The sequence below is a fragment of the Phascolarctos cinereus genome, unplaced genomic scaffold (genome assembly GCF_003287225.1).
Source record: "Phascolarctos cinereus isolate Bilbo 61053 unplaced genomic scaffold, phaCin_HiC Scaffold_5;HRSCAF=322, whole genome shotgun sequence".
Classification (NCBI taxonomy): domain Eukaryota; kingdom Metazoa; phylum Chordata; class Mammalia; order Diprotodontia; family Phascolarctidae; genus Phascolarctos; species Phascolarctos cinereus.
In genome coordinates this window covers 227,545,791-227,559,534 of record NW_027555958.1, presented here as the reverse complement: position 1 = coordinate 227,559,534, position 13,744 = coordinate 227,545,791, and the positions used below count along the sequence as shown (strand labels likewise).

Genomic DNA, 13,744 nt, shown 5'->3' with positions numbered 1-13,744 from the left:
CATCTCATCCCTCCCCCCACCCCAAGATGGTGTGCATTCTGAATACTCCTTCCCCTAATCTGCCCTCTCTTCTATCCCCCCCCATCCTCTTCCCTTTCTATTTTCCTACAGGGAAGGATAGATTTCTATATTCCATTGCCTGTATATCTTATTTCCCAGTTGCATGTGAAAACAATTTTTAACATTTGTTTTTAAAATTTTGGGTTCCAAATTTTCTCCTTCCTCCCCTCCCCACGCACCCTCATTGAGAAGGCAAGCAACTCTATACAGGTTATAGATTTGTAGTCATGCAAAACACTTCCATAGTAGTCATGCTGTGAAAAACTAACTATGTTTCCCTTCATCCTACCCCGCTCTCCCCCCTTGTTTATTCTATTCTCTCTTTTGACCCTGTCCCTCCTTAGAAGTGTTTGCTTCTGATTACCCCTCCCCCAATATGCCCTCCCCTCTATCACCCCCATGCTCTCTTATCCCCTTTCCCCCTATTTTCCTGTAGGGTACGACAGATTTCCATACCCAATTGAGTGTATGTTATTCCCTCCTCAAGCTAAATACACTGAGAATAAGATGCGCTCATTCTGTCTCACCTTCCCCCATTCCCCTCCACTGTAAAACCCTTTTCTTGTCTGTTTCATGTGAGATAATTTATCCCATTCTACCTCTCCCTTTCTGCTTCTCCCAGTATAATCCTCTCTTACCTCTTAATTTACTTTCCAGATATCGCCCCTTCATCTTCAACTCACCTGTGCCCTCTATCTATTTATCTATCCATCTATCTATCTATCTATCTATCTATCTATCTATCTATCTATCTACATATAATTTTCCACCCCAACTACCCTAATACTGACAAAGGTCTCATGAGTTACAAATATCATCTTTCCATGCGGGAATCTAAACAGTTCAACCTTAATACGTCCCTTATGATTTCTCTTTCCTGTTTACCTCTTTATGCTTCTCTTGAGTATTGTTTTTAAAGTCAAATTTTCTATTCAGCTCTGGTCTTTTTATCAAGAATTCTTGAAAGTCCTGCATTTCACTGAATGACCATTTTTTCCCCTGAAGGATTATACTCAAGTTTTGCTGAGTAGTTGATTCTTGGTTGTAATCCTATCTCCTTTGACCTCCAGAATATTATATTCCAAGCCCTCTGGTCCCTTAATGTAGAAGCTGCTAAATCTTGTGTTATCCTAATTGTGTTTTTCCACAATACTTGAATTGTTTCTTTCAGGATGCTTATGATATTTTCTCCTTGACCTAGGAACTCTGGAATTTGGCTACAATATTCCTAGGGGTTTTCCTTTGGGGACCTCTTTCAGGAGGTAATTGGTGGATTCTTTCAATTTCTATTTTGCCCTCTGGTTCTAAAATATCAGGGCAGTTTTCCTTGATAATTTCTTGAAAGATGATGTCTAGGTTCTTTTTTTGATCATGGCTTTCAGATAGTCCAATAATTTTTAAATTCTCTCTCCTGGATCTATTTTCCAGGTCACTTGTTTTTCCAATGAGATATTTCACATTGTCTTCTATTTTTTCATTCTTTTGGTTTTGTTTTACAATGTCTTGTTTTCTCATAAAGTCACCAGCTTCCATTCGCTCCATTCTAATTTTTAACAAAGTATTTTTTTCAGTGAGCTTTTGGACTTCCTTCTCCATTTGGCCAATTCTGCTTTTTAAGGCATTCTTCTCCTCAATGGCTTTTTGGACCTCTTTTGCAATTTGGGTTAGGCTGTTTTTTTAAAACTTTTTTTTCTTTTCTTTCTTTTCCTTCCTTCCTTCCTTCCTTCCTTCCTTCCTTCCTTCCTTCCTTCCTTCCTTCCTTCCTTCCTTCCTTCCTTCCTTTCCTTCCTTCTTCCTTCCTTCCTTCCTTCCTTCCTTCCTTCCTTCCTTCCTTCCTTCCTTCCTTCCTTCCTTCCTTCCTTCCTTTCTCTAGGTAATGGGGTTAAGTGACTTGCCCAGGGTCACACAGCTAGTAAGTGTTATGTGTCTGAGGCTGGATTTGAACTCAGGTCCTCCTGAATCCAGGGCCAGTGCTCTATCTACTGGCAACCTAGCTGCCCCTAGGCTATTTTCTAAGGTGTTATTTTCTTCAGTATTTTTTTGGGTCTCTAGCAAGTTGTTGACTTGTTTTTCATGATTTTTTTGCATCACTCTCATTCCTCTTCCCAATTTTTCCTCTGCTTCTCTTACTTGCTTCTAAAAATCCTTTTTGAGCTCTTCCATGGCCTGGGATCGATTCATATTTTTCTTGGAGGCTTTGGATGTAGGAGCTTTGACTTTGTTGCCTTCTTCTAGTTGTATGTTTTGATCTTTGTTACTAAAGAAAGATTCTATGGTCTAACTTTCTTTTGTGCAGTTTGTTCATGATCCCGGCCAATTACTTGAGTTATAAGTTATAAGTTATAAGTTTGTTAAGGTAGAGGTCTGCTTCCAGTGTGGAGAATGTACTGTCCCAAGCTTTGGGGGTTTTGTGCAGCTGTCTTCAGAGATATTTCTAGGGACCTGTAAATTTTCAGTTCTTCCAAGGTGGTACAATTAAGGGCAAGGTGTTTACTCCTTTCCTGGCCTGTGCTCTGGTCTATGAGTGAAAACAAGTGCTGTTTTCTACCTGGGAACTGTGAGGAGGATTCCCTCTCTACTGCCACTACAAGCTCCACCATGTCAACACCCTTCCTCACCCCAGGATGCCACCCAGAACTGTGACCCAGATCCAAGCACGAGATTCCTGTCTCAGCACCAGCAAAGAGATCCCTGCAATCTCCCTCTGATCAGCCACTCAGTTCCTCCTCAGTCTATAGGCTGATCTCAGGAAGCAGCTGCTGCCCTGGGGCTGCCTCAGGACTGGGGCTGGGACCAGGCTTCTCTCTCACTGCTGTCATAGACTTTTCCTACTGCCTTCTAAGTTCTCTCTGGCTTTCATGGGTTGAGAAGTCTGGAAACTGCCACAGCTGCCTGTGATTCAGTCCTATGAGGCCTGCTCCAGGTTTGCTGAGGTCTGTTTTGCCTATGCATCCATGCTGAACTGCATTCCTCTTCTAGCCTGGTGCAACAGACCTTTCCAATCAACCATCCAGGTTGTCTTTAGGCTAGAAATTTGTTTCACTCCATCTTTTTGTGGGTTCTACTGCTTTAGAATTTGTTTAGAGCCATTTTTTATGGCTATTTGGAGAGGTTTGGGGGAGAGCTCAAGCAAGTCACTGCTTTTTACTCTGCCATCTTGGCTCTGCCCCCTTGGCAGTATGTACTAGAGCATTCATTAACAGAACCATGGGATCCGGAGGAAGGGAGGTGATAATTCTGTTGTACTTTGTCTCGGCCTGACTACATTTGCGATATTCTGTCCAGTTCTGGGTGGCAGATTTCAGAAGAGACATTGACAATCTGTAGTACATACAGAACGAGATGACCTGGTTGATGAGGTAAGCTCATTCCATTAAAGGACTGAGTTATAAGGACTGGTTGAAGGAACAAAGGATGAGAAGAAACAAATTAGAATGAACAAGAAGGGGGTAAAGTACTAGAATGGTAGTCATGTTACAAGATGTGTTATGCATGTTCAAAAATATTCATAGCAGCTCTCTTTCTGGTGGCCAAGAATTGGAAATTGAGAGGATGCCCATCCATTGGGGAATGGCTGAGCAAGTTGTGGTATATGAATGTCATGGAATACTATTGTGCTATAAGAAATGATGAACAGGTGGACTTCAGAAAAACCTGGAAAGACCTATATGGACTGATGCTGAGTGAAGTGAGCAGAACCAAGAGGACTTTGTACACAATAACAGCCATGTTATACGATGACTAAGATTGCTAAACTGAACCCTTCTCAGCATTACAAGGATGTAAGACATCTCCAGAGGCCTTGGGATGGAAAATGCTGTGTACATCCAAAGAAAGAACTATGGAAGTCGAATTGCTATCACTTATTTTTTACCTTCTGTTGTGTTTTGTTTTATCTTTCTGATGGTTCCTCCTATCGGTTTTAATTTTTACTTACAACTTCACTAATGTGAAAATATGTTTAATGGGTATGTAAATGCAAAGCCTATATCAGATTGTGCACCGTCTTGGGGAGGATGGGGGGGAAGAAGGGGGAGAAAAATTTTCGACTCAAAAGCATATGGAAGTGATTGTTGATAAATCAAAATAAATTAATAAAATTAAAAAAAAATAAAAAATAAAAAAAACAAAAGAAAACAAAACAAGATGTGCTATGCTCAGCTCCAAGAGGCAAAATTAGGATCAATGGGTAGAAATAATAAGCAGGAAGAAGATTTGGGCTCATTATAAGGAACAATTTCCTAATCATTGTTCAGTCGTTTTCAGTTGTGTCCAACTCTTTGTGACTGCATTTGGAGTTTTCTTGGCAGAGATACTGGAGTGGTTTGCTATTTCCTTCTCCAGCTCATTTTATAGCTGAGAAAACAAACTGAGGCAAACAGGATTAAGTGACTTGCCCAGAGTCACATAGCTAGTAAGTGTCTGAGGTGGGATTTGAACTTAGGAAGATGAGTATGATGGATGAAGATGGATGAAAGCATTCATAACCACAACATGTTTGAGTGTAGCACAGATTCTCTCACCCAAGTTTTCACAAATGTGACATGCCCATGGGTACCAAATAAACAAATATTTTTAAAAGATATACACATAGACAAACAATCTAATTCAAGAGAGAATAAACATAGCATCTAGTTTTACACCATTATTTAATAAATGAGTTTCCTTTTCTAAAAACCGGCATTATAGCATTATAGTTTAATATTCTATTTTATTTTTAAAGTTTACTTATACTTTAATTGCTAATGACAGGCAAAATTCAACTCATTCTAATAAACATTTATTAAAAACTAACTCCATACATGGCATTTTGTAAGTTATGGATTTCTAAGCTATTAGCCATAAGTAATGGTAGATTAATTTCTCTAACGAATGAAACTTCAAATGTGATCTTTAAAAATATAATTCAGTAGTATTCAATGGTATTTTTATAAATTTAAGATTTATACTTGTACCAAGCCTTGATTATAATTTTTGGGTTTAAAAATGGCATTACTCAAAACCTTTCATTTGCTAAAATTGCCATAATCTGAAGTGCTACTGACTCAGTGCTTCGCAGATATAGGATGCCAAATTATAACTCAGATTGGAAAGTGTATTAAATTAGAAAAAAAAGAAATGCTTGCTCCCAAAACATGTTTTTCCTACATTTTGCTGACATTTACATAAGATAACTACTAGTGATGTGTCATTTATTTGCACTTTATGATCCATAAATGAAGCACTCATTGCTCCAAATAAAATACATCATTATTGTCAACTACATAATTGCTTCTCATTTAAAGACACCATTGTTTATAATCCTTCAGTGTTGGGTCATGTGCTATTTTGTCATGTTTTTAAAGGGATCTTTCATCACATGTTCTCTTTGACCTTTAACCCAGAGCCTTAGTCATCACTGCACTGTTGCCGTACTGATGTTTTGCTACATGATCTAGCTCATTAATTTAGAACAATTTTTGTCACGCGCCACAAGTTCTTCTAGTAAGTTGGTGTCCAGTGCTGGGAAAGTCCTAATTCTTCCTCTATGTTATTAACGTTCCCATGACATGGACTAACAAATTTGGCTAATGCTGAATAAGTTTCACAGTAGGAGGTTACTTGGTGAAATTGGAAAGATGCTTAGCAATGTCTGTGGGCACAAAAAACAAAGGGGAAAGCTTAATAGTATATTAGCTAATTTTAGGTGCTTTCAAAGGCACTGACTATGCTCTAATAGCACAGCATGAATCAACAACATGTATGGCAACACTGGAATAAAATAGAAAAAGCTGATGTGAAAAAAGTAAAAAGATAAATAATGATGGGAACATGCAGAAAAATCAATTGTTTTTTGATCTTAAAGCAATATGCTCACACTTTATAAGGCCCTGTGTTTTATCTTTTTCTTTCTTTTCTTTTTTTATTCATTCATTCGTTCCTTCCTTCATCCCTTCCTTTTCTTCCATTTGCTTCATTTATTATTTCAACAATAACTTATGAAGGACCTATTACGTGCACAGTACTAAGCTAGGCTCTTGGGAGATTTGCTAAGACATATTCTATACCTTCATGGAGCTTACACTTGAGAAGGAAAAAAGTACAAAATACAGATGACTATAATCACTAACTGTGCATCTATATCACCTCTAACTCTCTATTGATTACAAAGCAAATATATTTGTAGTTTGAGAGGAATGGATGGGATGGTGACTTTCTTTTATGGGCTTTTCAACAACCTAGAGTATTTGGTTGATGATAATATAATGATTTAGGCAGTATATCCACGTGCAGCCAGAGCTAGAGGGAAGCAAGGTAGGCAGTTCCCCAGAATGCAAAAGAGAAGTGTTATAAGTGACACTTTTTAATATTACTTTTTGTAAATGAGCTTATTATTATTGCTAAAAAATTCCACTTTCCAAGATATATAGTTACTTATTTTGAAATAACCCATTATGTATACTATCATGAAACTTCGAAGTCTCTGGCAGACTATATAATACACTGGGGATACAATTTTCAAACATGATGGATGCAATTTTCAAATGTTGCCAAAGGTGAACAAATGATTTGTTGGAGTTCTGAATCCCTGGATGTCTAAGGAGTACAGTCTATGGAATATGCTAATAAATATGCTAGCAAATGTTAATATATGATTACCCATCAATTACCAAGCACAGGGTTAGATATTTATTACATACTACTTACAGAAGCTTAACTGTCGACTTTCACAAAATTCTGCATATTGAGCTGCGTCCATCATTCGAGTCTGTCTTTCTGCTCTCTAAAAAAGAAGTCACAGAATTATTAAAAATGTTTTAGTAGCAATATTTTATGGAGGTAATGGATTATACAGGATTCCTTTGAAGTTGGGCCATCCATATTTCAATTTGCAGCTAAAACTTCAAATTTAAAAAGCTGTTTTAAAAGGAAAATACATTCTTATTTACAATATTAACACGTAGTTTTCCCCAAAGGAGTTCTTTTGACTTGGTTGTCCATCTAATTCTAGTCCATAGAGCTCAATAATTACCACGATAAACAATAATGGATATGTTATATCTCACTCCCTTTTTTAAGGATGGTGCATGAAATATTAGGGTTTATTTTTTGGACTCCTTTGTTGAGATTATTAGCTAAAATCAGTTTATATTTACTGATACTAAAGGAGAAAAGTAAAGAATGTCTCGGCTTAAATTCCCGATTCATTCTACCTGTGCTATTCTGTTTAAGAAGTTGGAGAAAACTATAGGATAGGAGAGGCAGTGTGAAATACAATGGAATGAATATGCAGCTATTTGGTGACTATTGCTGTCCACTGGTCCTGATGCTATAATTTTCCAATTTTAAAATGGAAGCCAGCCAATAGCATCCATATATTTTCCCTTCGTTAGAACTCAGAGCCAGAGCTAACAAATCTACATTTTTAAACCAGGAAGAAAACAAAGAAAAAGGTAAACACAGTGCAGTTTCTTTCATCAGAGTCCAGGTATGATTCACAGCCTGTTACAGTTTCATTTGTGGGGTTTTTTTTGGATGCCATTTAGCAGATGTTTGCTACTTCACTGTCCCACAAGAGGTAGGATAATTATAATTCACTCATAGTATGGTGGGAAAGAAGATGACCACTTCCGCTTCCATGGTAAGAAAGGCATTCTGAAACGAGACATGCCGCTGTTATTTGGTCTGACTTATCAGCCAACGAAAAGAAAACACTCCCTGAGATTACAGCTTTTCTTTGCTTTGGAAAGGTATTGGACAAGTTCTCTTTATCATCGTCATTGGAGCACATAAGTACCATCACCACAGCTTCTCTCATGCAATTCTCTAAAAATTTTATCAGATTTTTTCTTTTTGTTTGACTTTGGAAACCATCTTGATTCCGCAAATGTGCCTGGAAACAGCATAAATGATAGTGTACCATCTGAAGCTCAACCAGTATGTTGGTAATAAGCTAATCAGTTGGAAAATGCTAATGACCTATGGTTGCTTCTGTGACTAACATTTCTCCTGGGAACCCACTTATTTCAACCACCTATACATCTCAATCACTTCAGCAATACCAAATCAACATTTATTTAGTGCTTACTATATGAAGCACTAACGCTTAATTAAGACAGGACTCAGGCTTTCAAGAGAAATGCAGTCTACCTTTTTTCTACTCCCTCCCAGGCACATTCTCTTATTTATTCCCTTAACCTATTCTCATTGACCCACTGATGTCCATCTCCTTTTAGCTGTCTAAACACATTCACTTGGATTTCTGTGTCTCCATGTTTCTCATGGTATATAACTCTTTGTGTGCATATATTTCTCTCCACTTTAATATGTACATATCTCAATTTAGGAATATATATATATATATATATAACATGTCTATTGGATTGCTGCAATGATGCTTTCAGTCTAAGTTCTCACAAGAAGTTTTTTAAAGAGTCATCATGGTAGAGGCAGCATTGACACTGGATAATACAATAAAGTCTGGATTTGAATACCACCTCAGACACATCAGAAGGCATGTGACACAACTGGTCACTTTATTTTTCTTAACCTCAGTTTCATCATCTATGAAATAGGGACATTAATATCAATAATAATGGCTTCTCAGGGTTGTTGTGAGGTTCAAAAAGAAGCAATGAATGTACAGTGCTTTGCAAAGCTTAAAATGCCATGTAAATGTCAATTGTTGTTACTATTTCATTCTCATCGTTTTTGATGGAGCATATACAGAAATGCTCCAGGTACAAGTCACTCTATTATTTTATATTTTATGTTCTGTGGATTGCTGATAGTAGATACAGTAACTGCTTTTTGTAATTAAATAAAAATATTGGGATGTATTATCATCTTCCAGGGGCTTTGTGAAAGCATCTTCAGTACAATTCTAACAGCACAAAGGATAAGTACTGCACCTGTGATTTTTCGGGTATAGGAAACTTCCAGGTGAGGACTCTTATCTACTAACTCTTATCTACTACTGCAGAACAGCACCTCCTTTGCAATTTATAATCTAAGTGAGTCACCTAGAACAGTGGTATCAAACTCAAAGGAAAACAGGGCCACTAAACCTTACATAAGGATCCCTGTGGGCTCCATGTTGACTTAGTTTTAAAATGCAATTTTATCTATGTTTCATTGCACTTTTATTTATTTTGTAAAATATTTTACAATTACATTTTAATCTGGTTCAGGCTAGGCTACTCAGGAGTGTTGTGGGTGGGCAGCATTTCTGATATTTCTGTTCCAGTGCTTTGAGAGGCTAAATAATTTGTCCAGCATCACATAGCTAATGTGTTAGAAGCGGGGCATGAGCCTAGGTCTTCCTAACTTTCCTATCGTCTGTGCCATGTTGTATCTCCAGTAGACAAGATGATGGAGATAATCTTTCTATTCCCATACTGTTTTGATTTCTTCCTCTTGGTCTCTATATTTTGAAAGGTTTTCATTTCACATATCTTGCAGACCAGGAATTTTGAGTGTGGAGACACCTATTAAAATATTTTTCTTGAATATTTATGGATCAATGTTATGTTGAGAGGTTGTTTATCATGAATGCATGGAATGTATTCCCTCCTTATCTTACTTCAGGGTCCTTTTCCTCCTTCAAGACTTAGCACAAACATCATATTCTGCATGAAGCCTTTACTGAACACTTCTTTGCTCCAATACTTCATGCCTTCCCTCTCAAACTACTTGATATTTATCTATTTTGTATATATTTGTATTTATTAATTTTATATTTATGCTATATGTATTTTTATATGTGCTCGTCTCCCCTATTAGAACATAAACTCCCTATGAGTAGGGATTTTTTTCCCATTCTTTGTATGGTATTTGCATCCCACTGGTATGGTACCAGGCATATAGTAGATGATTAATAAATATTTATTAACCAATTGTTAGATGGATTCAGGCAACCAAACTCAAAAAGAGCTTTTTGAAATTCTAGTCTAATCATGCCTATCTTTCCTTAACAATTTATTGATATCAGTATTATTTTTGTTATCTATTTTGTTGTTAAGTATAATTTCTAGGAGTTGGTATTGAAGTGAAATTTTCAATGACCTCAGGTTCTTTAACTTTTCCTTTTTCCTGAGGGATTTTTAATAACCCCTTGATTTCAGCTTTTATTTCATCCAGGGCTTAAGAATAATATTATTTCTTAAAATTGCCCTGCATAGGGGCAGCTAGGTGGCGCAGTGGATAGAGCACCGGCCCTGAAGTCAGGAGGACCTGAGTTCAAATCTGGCCTCAGACCAAACACTTGACACTTACTAGCTGTGTGACCCTGGGCAAGTCACTTAACCCCAATTGCCTAAAAAAGCAACAAAAAAAAATTGCCCTGCATAGATGTGCAATATGTTGTGACTTGGAGTTGAGGATACTATTGACAAAGAGCAGTACCTGGTATATGTATTTCCATTTTTGTTATTATGTAATATCAGTGTATAATGAAAGCATTCATATCTTTAGTGCATTTCATGTGCCATCATAGCTGCCCATTTTAGGGCTCAATGCCATTTGCAGAGAAGCATTTCTAGCAGGTGAGTTATCATTATTGGTATTTCTGATTTGTATGAATGTATCTTTCCTTCTTCTGGAACTACTTGCTCCATTATCAGCCACATCAAAGTGATCATTATAATGGTTCCAAGTAGAGTAGGCCTCACGGCCTTTATCTTTTTGACTCGTAGGAGCAGTGACATCACACTGACCAGGGTGTTAACCCAGTCAAGGGTAAGGCCGGTGCTTAATCTGACAGCATTTTAAGGTTTCTTCCAGCTTTTGACAGATACAGTAGTACTATCAGGGCACACAAAGTCTTCCTTGTACATCTCCCTTACTGACATTTTTTTTCTTTTTCTTTTTTTTTAGGCAACCGGGGTTAATTGACTTGCCCAGGGTCACACAGCTAGTAAGTATCAAATGCTTGGTCTGAGGCTGGATTTGAACTCAGGTCCTCCTGACTTTAGGGCAGGTACTCTATCCACTGCACCACCTAGCTGCCCCCACTGACATTTTTTTAAGGATACTCGAGGGTCTGTTTTGTCTTTGAGTCCTGTAATCTCCTACGGTCTTCTCCTTTCTGATATTGGTGAAGTCCAGTATTACTATGCAATTAATTCCTCTTTTGCTCTGTTCTACGAGGTAGTTGCCTGATAATTACTCCTATAACAAAGCAGCCATTGATTATGTGCAGTGTCTTGATGTGCTTCTCTCCATGAATTAGGCAGCTCTGTGGCTTCTGCCTTCCCCTTCTTATTCCTGAAAGAGGACTGACACACTTCTAAATCAACAGGGAAAAGTCAAAATAAAAAAAAAGTCTGAATCAAGAAGGAAAGTCAAAAGGGTTATCTGTGCAAATGCACTCTTCCACTGAGCCACAGCATTGTGTTTCCATAAATGTTCTAGTTTGGAATGGAAAACAGAGAGGCAGAGTTGTACATATACTTACAAACGTCTGGCTCTACTTGGGACTTATGTTCTGGAACCTATGCAAGACTATGCTTGGAGTCCACCCAACTATAAAACAGGGACAGTAATATTAACTGCCCACTCTACTAGGGCATTGTGTACTAGGGAAGTGAGTTTCCTGATGACAACAACAAAGTTACATACGATTTTAAGGTTTACAAAGTATCTCCTCCTGTGAAACAGAGAGTGGCAAATGTTATTGTTTGCATTTTTACAGCTGAAGAAACAGAGGCTAGGAAATGACTTGACTAAGATCACATAGATGGCAAGAGTCAGAACTGGCATTTGAACCCAGGCCTCATGACTCCAAATTTAATGCTTGTTTTACCTAATTTTGCTGCTCTTGAAATTATAAACTGATATATCAGAATGTTTAGTTATTGTATATCATAAAAAGTTTGGTTATGCTATAATGGTTAAATGTAACCTATACTGTCTATATAAACATGAATATATGTGTATATATTATACATAAAATTCTATATAATATATAATTCTATATAATATGTAATATAGAATATAAAGAACACATGTCTATATACTACATTGCATGTTATATGTAAAATAATGATTATATATATACATATATATATATGTATGTGTGTATGTAATTTTGCATACTCACAAACCCATTCTGTTTCTTAGGTTAAATCTTTCCTTTAGTTAGTCGGTCATTTCCTACATTCAAACTAGTTAAGTTGTCTAGAAATTTCATCAGCCATTTGGTTTAACTTTCTTCTGAGGATTTCACATGAAGCTTCAATAAAGGCATCCTTCTCCAGTCATTGTCCCCTAGGTCCTTAAAAAACTAGAGGGAATTTTCATTATAACAATGACAAGTAGGTTTTATTTTGGGTAGCTTAAAGTCCTTCATGTATGTCATTGTCTTAACATGCCATTCCCAAGGAGTAAGTAGTAGGAAAGAATAATGGTCTAGAAAGAGGAAAGAGCTGTCTTCTTCACTAGCTCAGTGGTGGAAACCACAATAACAATGGGGGCTGTCATCTCTTACTAACTTCTTTTTCTTTTTTTTTGGTGAGACAATCAGGGTTAAGTGACTTGCCCAGGGTCACACAGCTAGTAAGTGTCTAGTGTCTGAGGTCGGATTTGAACTCAGGTCCTCTTGACTCCAGAGCCAGTGCTCTAACCACTTAGCCACCTAGCTGCCCCTGTCATCTTTTACTAACTTCTTCTGCCGCAGCTTCCATTTGACTGTCATTACAGAGACACATAGCAGCATGAGGAAGAAATCCAGGTCCTAATCACAATTCCTTCCATGTCCCAACATGATATCTGGACCTAAGGATGGTTAAAGAAACTAATGCAGCACTTAAGGATTCTTTGTCCCTCACTACAGAAACATTAGGTGAGACTCCATTATCTTTACCTGTGTGTTTGATTTCCAAGTCCTTTAAATTTCAGACACTACTCTTTTGGAAAGCACCCAAGAGTTCCACAGACTATTATTTAACATACCCAAACTCTTCTTAGAAAAGAAAAAAAAAGATAATGGTGGTAGGTAAAATTTTCCAGGCACAGAGTAGAGGTTATGATTTGTGCACAATTCAGGCTATATTTGGTGTAGCCAACCTTCAATTCTTCATACTACAGAAGACATCGTTTTAGGCATAGTCAAGTGAAAAAAGAACTAGACCAGAGTAGACAGTGTGCTGAGATGGAATCAGGAAGACCTGAGTTCAAACTTGACCTCAGACACTTACTAGCTGGGTGACCCTAGCCAAGTCATTTAACCTCTGCTGCCTCAGATTCCTCACCTATAAAATGGGGATAACAATAACACCTACTTCCCAAGATTGTTGTAACTGTCAAATAAGGTAATATTTGTAAAACACTTAACACAGTGTCTATGTTTAAGTGTGCCAGGTACTATAAGTATGTTTCAAGCCAAAAACATGTAAAGTAACATTACTCCTATCATCATTCAAATTGTAAGGAAGTCTACCTCATATCTGTTGTAACAGCCCACGTTCCACATTTTTTCTCCTTTCTTACTGGAGCAGTCAATGCAACCTACAGTTCATAAAAACCTCTAAGAAATGGTAAAACAAAAAAAAAACAAAATCTCAAGTAGTAAATCTGAGCTATTTTTAATCTAAAGTTTGTTAGCTATACTCAGATAAGATTCTTTCATCATTTGTGACAATTACTAGCACCCCAAACTCATTTTAATTGAGGTACTGGAACAGGAAGTTAATTTCATCTATTCATT

The 13,744-nt window shown here is 37.3% G+C and overlaps 1 protein-coding gene across 4 annotated transcripts in view; it reads right to left on the bottom strand.

The window, feature by feature from the left end:
* The window catches only part of SUPT3H (SPT3 homolog, SAGA and STAGA complex component), a 652,600-nt gene that overhangs the window by 135,266 nt on the left and 503,590 nt on the right, over nucleotides 1–13,744 (bottom strand). For all 4 annotated transcript variants that reach the window (XM_078155335.1, XM_020993836.2, XM_020993835.2 and 1 more), the window contains exon 7: nucleotides 6,748–6,823. In XM_078155335.1, coding sequence (XP_078011461.1) covers nucleotides 6,748–6,823 — 76 coding nt within the window. The remainder of the gene's footprint in view (nucleotides 1–6,747; nucleotides 6,824–13,744) is intronic.